General features: G+C 54.5%; 1 protein-coding gene across 1 annotated transcript in view; it reads right to left on the reverse strand.

Moving 5' to 3' along the window:
• Positions 1-13570, reverse strand: part of LOC144224917 (uncharacterized) — a 154547-nt gene that overhangs the window by 136706 nt on the left and 4271 nt on the right. Inside the window, exon 2 of the mRNA XM_077756006.1 lies at positions 5687-5822. Coding sequence (XP_077612132.1) covers positions 5687-5822 — 136 coding nt within the window. The remainder of the gene's footprint in view (positions 1-5686; positions 5823-13570) is intronic.

Below are 13570 nucleotides of genomic sequence, written 5' to 3' on the forward strand. Positions count from 1 at the left end.
CATCTGCCCAAACACGGACCCACACAAGCACTGTCCCAGCCCCACAGAACAATCCCCGGAGCCGCCCTCCCTCCTCGACCACCTGCTCTGAGCCTCCGGACCTCGTGCTCAGTGCTGCCTGTTCACCAACCCCCCCTTCGGGGCTGATGCAATAGAGGTGAGCCCCCCTCCGCCCGCTACCGGGAGACCAGCAGCCTGACTTCTGATGCCAAGCGGACTCTCCTGCCCCTCCCGGCCCTTGGCCAGGCTGTATATGGACCAACGGGTTCTCACGCCCTCACCGTCGCCGAGGCAAGGGTCCCACTCACGGTCCTTGGGCCTGGGTGGAAAGCGGGATGGCATCCTTCCCGGGCAGGAGCGACTTGAGCCACAGGGAAATGTGCACGAAGCACCGAGGGACAAGGGAGTCCGTGCACATACCCGGACACACTCACAGACCCACACGGGCACACGTCGTAAAACATGTGCTCGTGTTACTTCCAGAGCTGGGCGGGACTTGGGGGCGCGGCCTCGGTATTGGGCCTGTGGACTCTGCGGGGCACAGAGGGGCAGGGTAAGCAATCCAAGACCTCTCGCCTGGGAGAGAAGCAGGCAAACCTGGAGATGCGGGTGAGACCCCAGGCAAGTTTCACCCTCCCTCAGGCGGCCAATCCGTAGATCCGTGGCACCAAAGCCTCCAGGTATGGTAAGAAGCCAACCCGAAACACTCGCCCTATGAAACGAGGGCTCACGCCGCGACAAAGGTGACGCAACAAGCGGGGCCCCCTCACGAAGGCGGCCGGCCTGCCAGGAGTGACCTGGAGCCACACCCATCTGGCCCTGTCCCATCTGGTGGGTGCTGCCATTGTGCCAACGTCCCTGGGGATGGCAGGGACCCGGGGCCAGCGATACCCGTTTTCCGGGTCCCGTGCCGGGAGACGAGTCCAGGGACACACCAAGGATGTGGAGACCCGCTCCCCAACGTCCAGGCTGAGGATGCGACTGCTTCTCCAGGGCTGACGTCTGCCTGCGGTTCCGCATCCTCGCCACCCTCCCCCGAGTCACCACCCTTCCCACCCCGTCCCCAAGACAAGAGCTCGGGCTCCCCTCTTTTGCTCCATGCCTTCCCCCCACCCCGAACCCGGCCACCCCACCGGCTCACTTTCCTTCCTGCCACCATCGGTGCCTGCGTGTCTGTATAACCGCGGAAGGAGCGCAGTTTATTTCTCGCCCAACACCCTCTGGGCTCCATCCTGAATTCCGCAAACCCCTCTTCCCCATGCCCGGCGCCTGCTTCTGAGACCCACCCGCCCTCCTGTAGGAAGTCCCCCTCAGTGATTCAGGGTGACTCTCACCCCCCTGGTTCACACTGCGGGCAGGCCCAGGGTAGTGGCCAAGTCAGGCTCCACCAGACAAGGGGGAAGGCCCAGGAGCCTCCTGCCCTGGGATGTGAGACCCCGGCTGTGCCAGCAGCTGCGATACATGAAGGAACAGGGACTCTGCCCTGGGCCCGGAAAGCCCTGCCGAGAAGGCCTCGCTCCTTGCCCCTCCCCCACACCTCCACCAGGCATCCGCAGGAAGACCAGAGCCACACGGAGACAGAACACAGGTGACTCCGGAATTTCAGGGGCCAACTCTCCTGTCCCCCACCCCAACTCCCACAGACAGGTCAGCCCCCAGGGCCCCCCACCCTGAGAAAAGAAAATGGGAAGACAGAGTCACAGCTTTGGGGCCGCGGCTGGGTCAGGGTTCCTCTCTAACATCAACAGGGAAGACGCTTTCTGGACCCCCGGCTCCAGCAAGGCGCCTGGACCCAGCCCGTTCGCCGACGCAGCCAGGCTTCTCCCTTCCAGCCCCAGCTGGGCCGTCTCCCCACTCCAGCGGGCACACGTGGGAGCCAAGCGCCCCAAGGGCACAGGCTCGAGAGGGGTGCAAGATAGACCAGAACACACAGCTCCACCTTCTAGCACCTTAAGTAGATTTCGCGCCTGGGGGAAGGGAGCAGGGAAGGGCAGGAGATGGAGGGGGAGGGGGAGGCGGGAAGGCTAGGGCCGGCAGCACCCCCATTCTGCCTTGGCCCTGGCACGCTCAGCTCTTCCGCCTGTGCACATGCGCTGTGCTGGGCCCTGGCGGGGAGGGGTGAGGTGGGGGGGTGGCCCCCTGCTGGTCAGCAGGGAGAGGCTCCGGGCTCTGGCAGGGCGGGAGGCTCAGGTACCCAGCTCCTGGGGAGGCCGGGCCCGGAGCCGTCCCACGACAAGACTCCAATTCCAGCGACTCACAGACAGTGCTGATTTACCTCTGGCCGCATGTAGCAAAGGCTACGCCAGAGTTATGGCAACAGCCAAAGGTGGGGGCCGGGGGGGCCCCACATACCCAAGATGGGACGCTTGTGACAAAACCATGCACAGAAGGGAGGGTGTATGCACACACTCATGCACACAATCACACCCAGAAGGGAGGGTGTATGCACACTGCACATACGCACACACACACATACACACATGCACACAAGCACTTTCCCAGGTGGTCGAATTTATCCGTGATGCATGCTGCCTAAAGACCTTTAAACCAAGAACCTTTTTAAGCTCATTTATTTTTGAGAGAGACAGAGACAGCACGAGTTGGGGAGGGGTAGAGAGAGAGGGAGGGAGAGAGAGAGAATCCCAAACCGGCTCCATGCTGTCAGCACAGAGCCTGATGCAGGGCTCGAACCCACGAACTGTGAGATCGTGACCTGAGCTGAAAGCAAGTCGGAAGCTTAACTGACTGAGACACCCAGGTGCCCCTAGACCAAGAATCTTCACACACACACACACACACACACACACACACACACACACACACACACACACACACACCGTTGGGGCCTGGCCCAGCTAGTGGGTTTTGCCCTACCCAACAGGTTGAAGACAAAACCTAGGGATTCCTCCCAGCAAAACAAGACAAACTTGCCAGAGGGCATCTTGCAGACCAGGAGGGAGAGCCAGAGCCGGGGAGGCAGTTCTGGGGGGGGGGTGTGTGACAGTCCACTGCCCCCCCACAGAGATGCCCCCCAAAGATAAACTGATAAGATAATAACCCAGGAGGCTCTCCCCCACCAGCCCCACCACAGACCCCTCCTCTGTTTGCTCAGACTCCTGCTCTCCAGCACAAAGTCTCTATTGGTCTCCCCGCAGGGGTGAAGAAAGGGGGTTTTGTCCTCCTCCCCGCGGGTCTGAGTGAGTTTATCTGAAGCTGCAGCAGTCTTTGTAAGCTGAGTGTCCCAGGATAAACGCTCCCTTAAGAGTTGCTTGGCTTGGGACAGAGGGACCCTCTCCAGAGGAGAATGGGGAGCTTGTTCCGATGGTCTTTTAATATAGGGGGCGGGGTGTCACTGAGGACAGGCCTCCGACAGACTTTCACAGAAGGGTCTCTGTCCCGGGGCTACAATGGAGGGAATTCTTAAAGACACAGATGCAGAAAACGGGAAGGATTTTTTTTTTCCCCCTCTAAGAGGAGGGGAGGGAGGAGAGGAAAAGGGAGCGTGGTGAGGACGTCTCCTTCCCAGAACAATTCAGGTTATATATAGCCAGGCATCTCAGCCTCAAAGGCCACATAAATGCTAGCAGAGACGCAACCCCGTGGAGATTTCTGGTGGCGTGGCCGCGCGGCCGCGTGCCCTGCAGCTGGGTCCGCTTCCCAAATCGACCTCGGGAACCACCCGCGAGCAGAAGAGAATCTCATTTTTACCTAAGTGAAGGGCCTCTGTGACACTGTACTAAAGGATCGATCCTTTGAAGGCAGTCTAGGTCCAAATGTTCACTGTGGAGAGGGGGTGGCGAGCAGCCACAGGCCCTTAAGTCAACAAAATTCTCTCCAGCCACAGGCCAGAGAGGGTAATTTAGTCTTTGAGATGTTTATTTTGGTACAAGGTCACCCTCGCTTTCTTCTGAAGACACCCCAAGCTATCACAAATGATGTTGGATGAAAACTGCCCCCACGGGACCATCGTATGTTTTGGTTTCATTTATGTTTAATTGAGCACTTCTCCGAGAGGCCGAGCGGTACGGCAGAAAGGGCTGGGAAGGATGTGTCCACCAAGAATGACCGGGCGTTCCTTCTTGGCCGCCTTGCTCGCGGAAACCTGCCAGAACCAGCGAGGGAAACTAGGAGGCACCCTCGACGCCGAAATGGGTCCAGGAACCATCGAATACACTGTAAGGTATAAAGGGAGGAAACTGAGGCCTCGAGATGTGGCAGAACCTGCCCAAAGCCACACGGCAAATTAGGAGACTGAAAATGGGCAAAACCAGAGCTCCTGGCTGAGCCCCAATTGTAGGCACCAGGGACAGAGGCATGTGATGCCCAGGACTACTTGGAGCAAAGATCGGTAGCGCCTTCTAAAAGCAAGATGTGAAAAGCCATTTTTCTATGCAATGTGTCTGGATGAAGTAGGCAGAGTCCACGGCCCCAGCACCCACAGCCACACACAGCAGCAAAATGGCAGGGTGGCCTGGACCTCTGACCCGTCACCTCATCAAGTACACATTGTTTTTACTGGAGTCGGCATCGGGCCAGGCACCGTGAATGCACACTTCTGATTTTACTGAAGAAGGAAAATCCAGGGCGGTGTATATTAGATGGTCAGCGATACAAATTCAGGGACGGAAAAGACCCCAGGATGGAGAACCATCGAGGGTACCTCGCTGCCTCCTCCCCCACACCCCACTGCCGTCTGCCCGCTCAGGCCAACACAGGCCCCAGGGCTGGTGAGTCACTTCCAAGCCACCTTCACATAGGTCACTGCACTGAAGCCTGCACTTCCCAAAGTCTACCCTCTGCAGCTCAAATTCTTCGCTTCTGAAAAGAAATCCCAAAGAGAACTGGACCCCTTGACTAGAAAGTGGGAATTTCCTTCCCCAGTTAAATCCAGCGACATCAGAGCAAAGACACAATGGCAGCCCAAGCAGATAAGGCCATGGAGCTCACCCATTTCTGTAACATTTACACAGGTTTTCAGCCAAGAAGAGGCAAGAAAAGAAGCAGAAGGAGGAATCCAAGATTCAATCCACTGGACCCGGTGAATGAGACACACCTTGACTGCCACCCCTCCCCAGCCCCAAGGTCACACAGGCTCTATGTTCTACCCTCCGTCAATGAAAAGGACAGAGTGCATGGTGGCTGATGGCAGTGAACCCCAGAGGGGCAAGGAGTTCTCAACTGCCCTTAATGCACTGGGAGGCAATGTCGGTACAGCACTGGCCAACTCCATCCAATTTCCAAGAAGAAAATCAGAAGGGCAGGCCTAGCCACAGGTGTGGGCTGAAAGCCCAGCTCAGCTTTGAGCTCGAGGAGTCAAGTGCCCACAACACTGTCCTGTTATTAGAGAGTTACAATCCTTCAACACAAAACTTCCATTAAACACCTTGGTCGTGAGCCAATCTACTTCCCTGTCCCCCTCAAACATGTGCACCCAACTTCACAAGGCTCCTTGAGTGAGGATGCTAGACCTCCCCAGAATCATCACTCCAAACGCCAATGGTCGCAGGAGATGGAAAATGTCATAGGAACCCAACTGGGGACACCGGTGGCCTGAGCATCTCTGATGGGATTTCAGCAATAAGGGGGTTTATGATGTTGACGCGTGTCTGGGACGTAGGCACCTCCCAACTGAACAGAGTCAGGACAATAATATAGGGAAATGTAGTGGTTTAAAAATTCAATAGACCTGCATGCGGATCCTTACTCCAGGCTTGCTGGCCGGGAGATGGCGTGCGGTGACTTCTAGCTCTCCCAACCAAGTCCTGCACCCGCAGGGAGGATGGCAAAACAGAAGAGGAAGACCTCCGGGAAAGGCCTGGAACCTGGGGAGAGGCGGATAATAGTTGCTCATCAGCAAAACTCTGCTAGGAGAATCTTTCAATGAGCATGGTGTAAATGTTTTAACACTGACTTCACTGAGAAGGGACAAGGGACGAGGAGACACTGTTTTAAACTTGTCTGTGGTGGCTCCCAAGGAAGGGGTGAGAGATGAATCACAGCCTCAGGGACCTTATCAAATGCATCTGATTTGTGACTTTCAGCACTCTCCAAAAGCAGCAGGGATCCGAGCTGGCAGCCTGAGGCTAGATGACGCAGTCACATGCCAAGCTGGAGCAGATCCAGGTCTGGCTCTGGACAAGTCACTTAAGCCCTGGGAGCCTCGACTTCCTCATCTATTCAATGGGGCGATACTAAATGCAGCAGCTAGCACGCGGCTGAGGACATCCATCACTTTAATACGTGATAATCACCCCTTCTCCTCAGCTGCACTACCCTTGCTAAAAAGCCTAATCACACTCTCGCTTCCCAGTAGAAATAATCTATCACCATGACAATGAACTTTTCCCCCTCACGATGGCCAACGGGGGCAGCTTGGAGCATCTGACAGGGCAGCATGGCGGCCATTAAGAGCTCACGGGACCCATGAGCGTAAGTCAGTGTTCCTCGAACAGCGCCTACCTGTCTAACATGCGGACAAAACAAGCAAATAGGGGGCCCCCCACCTGGGGCTCAATGGCCAGGAAAGCGAAGCCATCTCTTTAACATGGAGCCCGCAGAAGCTGGGGCACCAGACGACACGTGAATGTGTGGACACGATGGAGCCATCTACAGAAGTCCACATACATGCCTGTTCCAGAACAAGCCATCCGTCTGGTCTAACAGGGAGCTCAGGCTCCTCCCCGCCTGCCGCACGCAGGAGCACAAGAAGTCTGCACACATCCATTAGCCCCACCTCCCATCACTGGGCTTTTCATACCAGGAATAGGACACAATGTGACCCCTCAGGTGAGAGCTGCCGTGTCAAGCGTCAAGTCTCTATTCCAGGAACAACTCTTCCCTGCGGGTCAATGAGAACCCAGAACTGGGCAATCCCGTGCAAGGCCAGATCGGGGATCCAAGACCCAAATCCCCAGTCTCTTGATGGAACGAGAGGACATCCTGTTAAAAAAATAGACTTTCGGGTCCAGAGACTCAGAGGAGGAAAGAACTGGTGAATTTCATCCATTTGCCACCTGTCCCTGAGCATTACTACGCCCCTACACCCCCCTCAGGTCCTAGGGGAAACACAACTAATCCCCTGCCCACCATTCATCCTGGTGGATTACCCAACAGTCCAGTTCATTCAGAGTGAACTTCTGAGGTTTCTCTGCATCCTTCCCTGTCCCTAAGGCCCTCCCTTCCATCTGCACATCCCAGAGGCTCCGGGCGGAGAGAAACTGCCTCCACCCACAGATCAGCTGTGGGGCACGTGACCACAGGACAGCCAATCAGTGCATCCCACCTGCAGCTCAACTGAGGCACGTGACCACGGGACAGCCAATCAGTGCATCCCACCTGCAGCTCAACTGAGGCACGTGACCACGGGACAGCCAATCAGTGCATCCCACCTGCAGCTCAACTGAGGCACGTGACCACGGGACAGCCAATCAGTGCATCCCACCTGCAGCTCAAATGAGGCACGTGACCACGGGACAGCCAATCAGTGCATCCCACCTGCAGCTCAAATGAGGCACGTGACCACGGGACAGCCAATCAGTGCATCCCACTGGGCCACAGGGATGAAGGGAAGCCCTTCTGTGGGAGCAGCCCTCTGGAAAGCTGAAATGAGGGTGTTCTCTCGCTCTGGGTCTGTAGAGGCAGGGCTGTGCCAATCCTTCTGCCCTTTCTGCTTCTACCAGGGTTAAAACCCAGAAATAAAAAGAACTGGAGAAAAAGAGAGAGCCAGATCACCCCAACGCACAACGCCTAGACTTTCCAGGCAAATGAACCACCCCAAACTTGATTGTTTAAGCCAGTTAGAATTGGTTTCTTTTCTGTAACCAAAAGCACCCAATCTAAAAACAGACTCTTTTACGGATGAGGAAGTGAGTCCCCAGAGGCCCAGTGACTCGTACAATGTCACGCAGACACTGGTGACTAGGCCAGGATGGGACCCCCGTGTCAGGCATGCCACAGAAACATGGCTCCTTCCTTCCAAGTGCTTGGGGGTTAAGGATGTTCCTGGGGCGCCTGGGTGGCTAAGTCGGTTAAGCGTCCGACTTCAGCGCAGGTCATGATCTCACGGTTCGTAGGTTCGGGCCCCACGTTGGGCTCTGTGCTGACTGCCAGCTCAGAGCCTGGAGCCTGTTTCAGCTTCCGTGTCTCCCTCTCTCTCTGACCCTCCCCTGCTCACACTGTCTCTCTCTCTCTCTCAGAAATAAATTTAAAAAAAAAGGATGTTCCTTCCAGTCTCCAAACAGTCAGAGGAAATAATGTCCACATCCAGGCCTACAGAGGTTAAGAAAGAGATGCTGGGAACACCTGCTACGAGCCTGTGACAGGTTGGCTTCTCTCTCCTTCCCCAACAGAACCCCGCTGCTCTGGTGGCCGCACTGGTTGGTGGATCCTATCTGTTGAACCCTCACATAGAAGGAAAGAATAGGACAAGGTCCTGGTTTAAGGGACAGGCAACATCAAATGGCCATTTCGATTGTGAACAAGCATCTTCCCCAAGTCAGTGCCCGACAGATGCCAGGATGATAAGGGCAGAGAGAAAGAATATGGAAAAGGGGAAAGACATTAGCTCAGATGCCACATGAGGGGCTGGGGGAGGGTGGGGAGGGGATCCCAGGGGAAAAACAGGTCAGTGGAAAGTGACCAAGAAAGCAATTCCATGAAAGGCGGAAAAGCACAGTGGTCATGGTGGAATTAGAAACCGGACCGTGTCAGCTCTTCGGTTAACCACATTCTTGGTTTCGACTGAAGAAATTTAATTAAAAACCCAAACATCTAAATTTCCCAACTGGCTCGCCAGTGGCCACAGATTCCCTTAGATTCAAAGAAGCCTCCTTCGGGGTGAGGCCACTAGACAAGTCTCGTGTGAAGTCAGAGGAAGAAGGGTCACAGGCAAGCCATGGGCAGATGTCCAGGGCAAGTACCTCCTCCCTCCCCTCCCCCAGAGAGAAGAAAGTCTCCTCAGGCTTGGGACCATCCTGATCTGTCGCTCCATCCATTGGAATAAGAACTTTGTTTCTTGCTTATTTCTTGCTTATTTTTTATTTAAAAAATAAAAAGAAACGGGTGCCTGGGTGGCTTACTCCATTGAGCATTCAACTCGGTTTCAGTTCAAGTCATGATCCCAGAGTTCTGGAATCGAGCCCTGCCCTGCATGGAGCAAGGAGCTTGCTTACGATTCTCTCTTTCTTGGGGCACCTGGTGGCTCAGTCGGTAAAGTGTCAGACTTTGGCTCAGGTCATGATCTCGCAGTTTGTGAATTTGAGCCCCTGTGTTGGGCTCCATGCTGACAGCTCAGAGCCTGGAGCCTGCTTCGGATTCTGTGTCTCCCTCTCTTTCTGCCCCTCCCCTGCTCACCCTCTGTCTCTCTCTCTATCTCTCTCAAAAATAAACAAACTTTAAAAAAAAATTTAAGATTCTCTTTCTCCCTCTGCCCCTCTCCCTAACTCACATGCTCTCTCGCTCTCTAAAGTAATAATAAAAAGGGGCACCTGGGTGGCCCAGTCGGTTAAGCATCCGACTCCGGCTCAGGTCATGATCTCACAATCTGTGAGTTCGAGCCCCAAGTCAGACTCTTTGCTGACAGCTCAGAGCCTGGAGCCTGCTTCGGATTCTGGATCCCCCTCTCTCTCTGCCCCTCTCCCACTTGCTCGCTCTTTCTCTCTCTCTCTCAAAAATAAATAAACATTTAAAAATATTTTTTAAAGATAATAATAAAAAGAAAAAGAATAATCAGAATGAAAAAAATTTAAATGAAATAGAACCACGTTCATGATGGCTCCAGGGACACAAGGTCACCTTCCTTCTGCCACATGGGGGAAGGTGCAGAGGCTGGGAGAGGCAAACCTGGGGAACAGTCGGCCCCCAGGCCAATAACACCACTTACTGCAAGTCCCCAACCCCCCTCGAGGCTGGACGCACACTTGGGACGTCCAATGACCGACCGGAACAGACTTGAGCTTTTGGGGCTCACACACAGCTTCCGGCAGAAAACCCTGAGCAGGAGCTGGTCATCTTGACCGAGCCGCTAACCAGGGCCCTTCACAGGAGCTGCGACAGGCATCTGGCATGGGCACCCGTGTGCTCCAAGAGACATTTCTTCAGCCATGTGATGGTGCAGCGAAGAATTCCATAAGAGAAGAATTTAATTTTTATTTTCAAAAACAAACAACAAAACCCCACAGCCAGCAAACTTCATACAGGAAATCTGACCTTGTAAGATAGAGCTCTCCCTAGAGTGCTCCCCAACAACAAGGCCAATCTCCATCTTCCCAGCTCCCACATCCCCCCACACCCCGCACCGCACCAACACTTCCAAAACTGTCTTCATCGCGCGCATCAGGTTAGGAGTCAGGGACTGGTTCCTCTGGATCAGTACCTCCCTGCCTCGCATCACTCACCTTGATAGCCTCTTCCGGGGGGAAAAAAAAAATGAGAGGACACCTGACTATTTCACCAGGTTGAGGTTGGTACCAGATGGGATGTGGACACAGAATCACTCGAAAAACTCGACTGCAAATAATCAGGACCTAAAGAACTCGCTAGATCACCAGACCTTCTAATTTACGGTCTGCTCCCCCCACAGCTGCTCCTTATTCCCATCCCTCTGCTCCCGGTGAAGAGTCTTCCTCTGAGATAGAAGGAGATCCATGGCATCCGGAGTGTAAACCAGGGCGGAGGAAATCTAACCATCCTGGTCCATCTGCCTTTCAAATTAAAGTGCCACTTCACACTCAATGGAATGGCTATTACCAAAAAAAAAAACAAAAATGTCTTGGCAAGGATGTAGAGAAACTGGAACCGTCTGCCTTGCCGCGGGAATGTAAATTCTGCAGCTGCTCTGGAAAACAGGCCGGTGGTTCCTCAAAAAAACAAAACAAAACACCTCACACATGAAATGACCCTGTGATCCAGCAATCATGCTGATCCACGAAAGAACTGAAAGCAGGGACCCCCCCCAACAGATACCTGCGCACCCAGGTTCCTAAGCAGCATGAGCCACAGGAGCCAAGAGATGGACACAACCCAAGTGCCCCTCGACGGATGGATGAATAAACAAAACGGGAAATTATTCAGCCTTCCGACGGAAAGGAATTCTGACACCTGTTACGACCTGGGGGAGCCTTGAGGACGTCGTGCTCAGCGACGGAAGGCAGACACGGAAGGACAGACATTCTATGACTGCACTTACATGATATTGATAGAGACAGAAAGCAGAATGGTGGTTGCCAGCGGCCAGGTGGGGGGAACAGGGAGTCGGTGGTTCAAGGGCAGAGTTTCCACTGGGGACACTGGCAAAGCTCTGGAGATGGGTGGTGGGAAGATGGGAAGGCAGCGTGAGTGAGCCGCGTGCCAACAGTAAAAGGTGAACATTTTCTAATTGGCCACAAGAGAAGAACCCAAGGGCTTGCAGCAGGGTCTGAGGAAGCATCCAGCAGGCACTTATTGCCTGCAGAAGTCACCAGAGAGGGAACCTTAGTGGCAAATGATTGGCAATATGTGTGCAATGAGGGAAAGGGGCACCTGGGCGGCTCAGTCAGGTGAGGGCCGGACTTCAGCTCAGGTGGTGATCCCGCGGTCCAGGAGTTCAAGCCCCGCATTGGAATCCACGCAGATGATGTCGCACCTGCTTGGGATTCTCTCTCTGCCCCTCCCCTGCTCGTTTTCTCTCTCTCTCTCAAAATACATTTTTAAGAAACCTTAAAAAAACAGCTTGCACTGACATGGCTAACGCATTAGCAGCTGGATGGCAAGCAGCAGAGAAGGTCTTGTTCTGTCCCACTTGGGCTTCTCTGTCCAGTCAAAGGAAAGCGAAGGCAGTTCTGAAGCGAGATCACGGCACTTTTTAGGAAAGGAAATGGGTCAGAAAATCACTAAAATCAGACCCTTGTAAGGGGCATTTTCCAAAGGATGGTGGGATGGTCTGGCGGGGGTAGGGGGGTGTTCACAGAGCTGAGGGGAAAGACTGAGGGTCTGACTGATTTCTGGGGACCCAGAACTTTATCCTTCGTCCTGATGCAGCCACTGCGGCCTCAGCCAGCTACAAAAGCACCTGGTTTCAAGGCTTCTATGTGAAAACCTGTACCAACAAACCAAATACGGGAGGAGGCGATGATTCACATCACAGAAAGAATGCTTTGACAGAAAGTAGCCTTTTCAGCATTCCACTGCTCTGATGCTTCCTTCGGGCCTTTCGCAGGTCATGTGATCAACCGAGATGGGCTCTGTATAGACATTTTTTCGGGCACAAACACAGTCTGCAGAGCGAGCGATTTTGAACAGAGTGTCTTTCTGGCCAACAGCACAGCTCAAAGCGAGGGCACTTGCCCAGGAGCCTTCTCTTCCTTGTGCAAAGGGAGCTGGGTGCTTGTACCACATCAGGAAGGGGGTGCTATCTTGCTGTGGAGGACCCCGGCCACCTCCACGACGACAGTGGACGTAGCCTGGCACAACACTGTCCAGAAACAGTCGTGGCAGTGGTCTGCGTGGGCACCACGAAGTACCGGGAAGCTGCCTATCCCCGGGCACCTTCCGCCAAGCCCCCGGGGGAACTTGGGCAGGGGTGTGGGGTGAGGCGGGGGAGAGCCTGCAGATCTAACTTATTCCCAAAGCCCAGAACTGCGGATCCTCTACCATTCACCCAAACGCAGACATCTCTGTCCTAACCAAGCACAAAGGATATCTGATTTCAAGACTTTACATTTCAAAACCAACAAACCGAGTTAAGTGCATGTGGGGGTAAGCCTGGAAGGCTTCCTGGAGAAGGAGGAGGAGGAGGAGGAGGAGGAGGAGAGAGAGAGAGAGAGAGAGAGAGAGTGAGAGAGGCTTTGTGCTTAGTAAGTTTCAGAAGGAAAAGGCTCAATTTGGGCTTCTGCTGGCCAAGACGTCAGTCAGCTCTCTGATTCTTTTTTTTTTTAAGTGTTTATTTATTATTGAGACAGAGAGAAACACAGCATGCGTGGGGGAGGGGCAGAGAGAGAGGGAGACACAGAATCGGAAGCAGCTCCAGGCTCTGAGCTGTCAGCACAGAGCCCAACGCGGGGCTCGAACCTACAAACTGTGAGATCATGACCTGAGCCTAAGTTGGACGCTCAACCGACTGAGCCACCCAGGCGCCCCAGTCAGCCCTCTGATTCTTAACGGTATCCAACTGCATCCAGCTGTACTGGATGGCGAGCCCTCAGAGCTCTCCCCTGCCCCCACCCTCACGGACACGGAGCCGCTAAGGTGGGGGAGGGCAGGTTGGCGGCGATCAGTACTCAGTTTTAACAGGGTCTCCAAGCAATCTGTTCTCAGGCAAACCACAACCCGAGGGACCTGGTGGAGCCGTGCTAAGTGACCGGTCCCAACTGTGACCACGCCGGGCTGGGAAGAGCAGAGGCTCTGGAGGGAGGGACGGCTGGTGAGGAGTCACTGAGGACAGAGACAAGGCAGGTGTAGACAGAAGGGCTGTTCCAGAACTGGTTAGTCACAGTATCCCCAACCCCTCTCCCACCAAGACTTCCTGTTATGCTCCTCGATGTAGCCGGCTGGTTATGGAAAACTCTGGGCCCTGGGCTGGTCCAGGATGGGGGGG

Source organism: Crocuta crocuta, unplaced genomic scaffold (assembly GCF_008692635.1).
Source record: "Crocuta crocuta isolate KB4526 unplaced genomic scaffold, BGI_CrCroc_1.0 scaffold50, whole genome shotgun sequence".
Classification (NCBI taxonomy): Eukaryota; Metazoa; Chordata; class Mammalia; order Carnivora; family Hyaenidae; genus Crocuta; species Crocuta crocuta.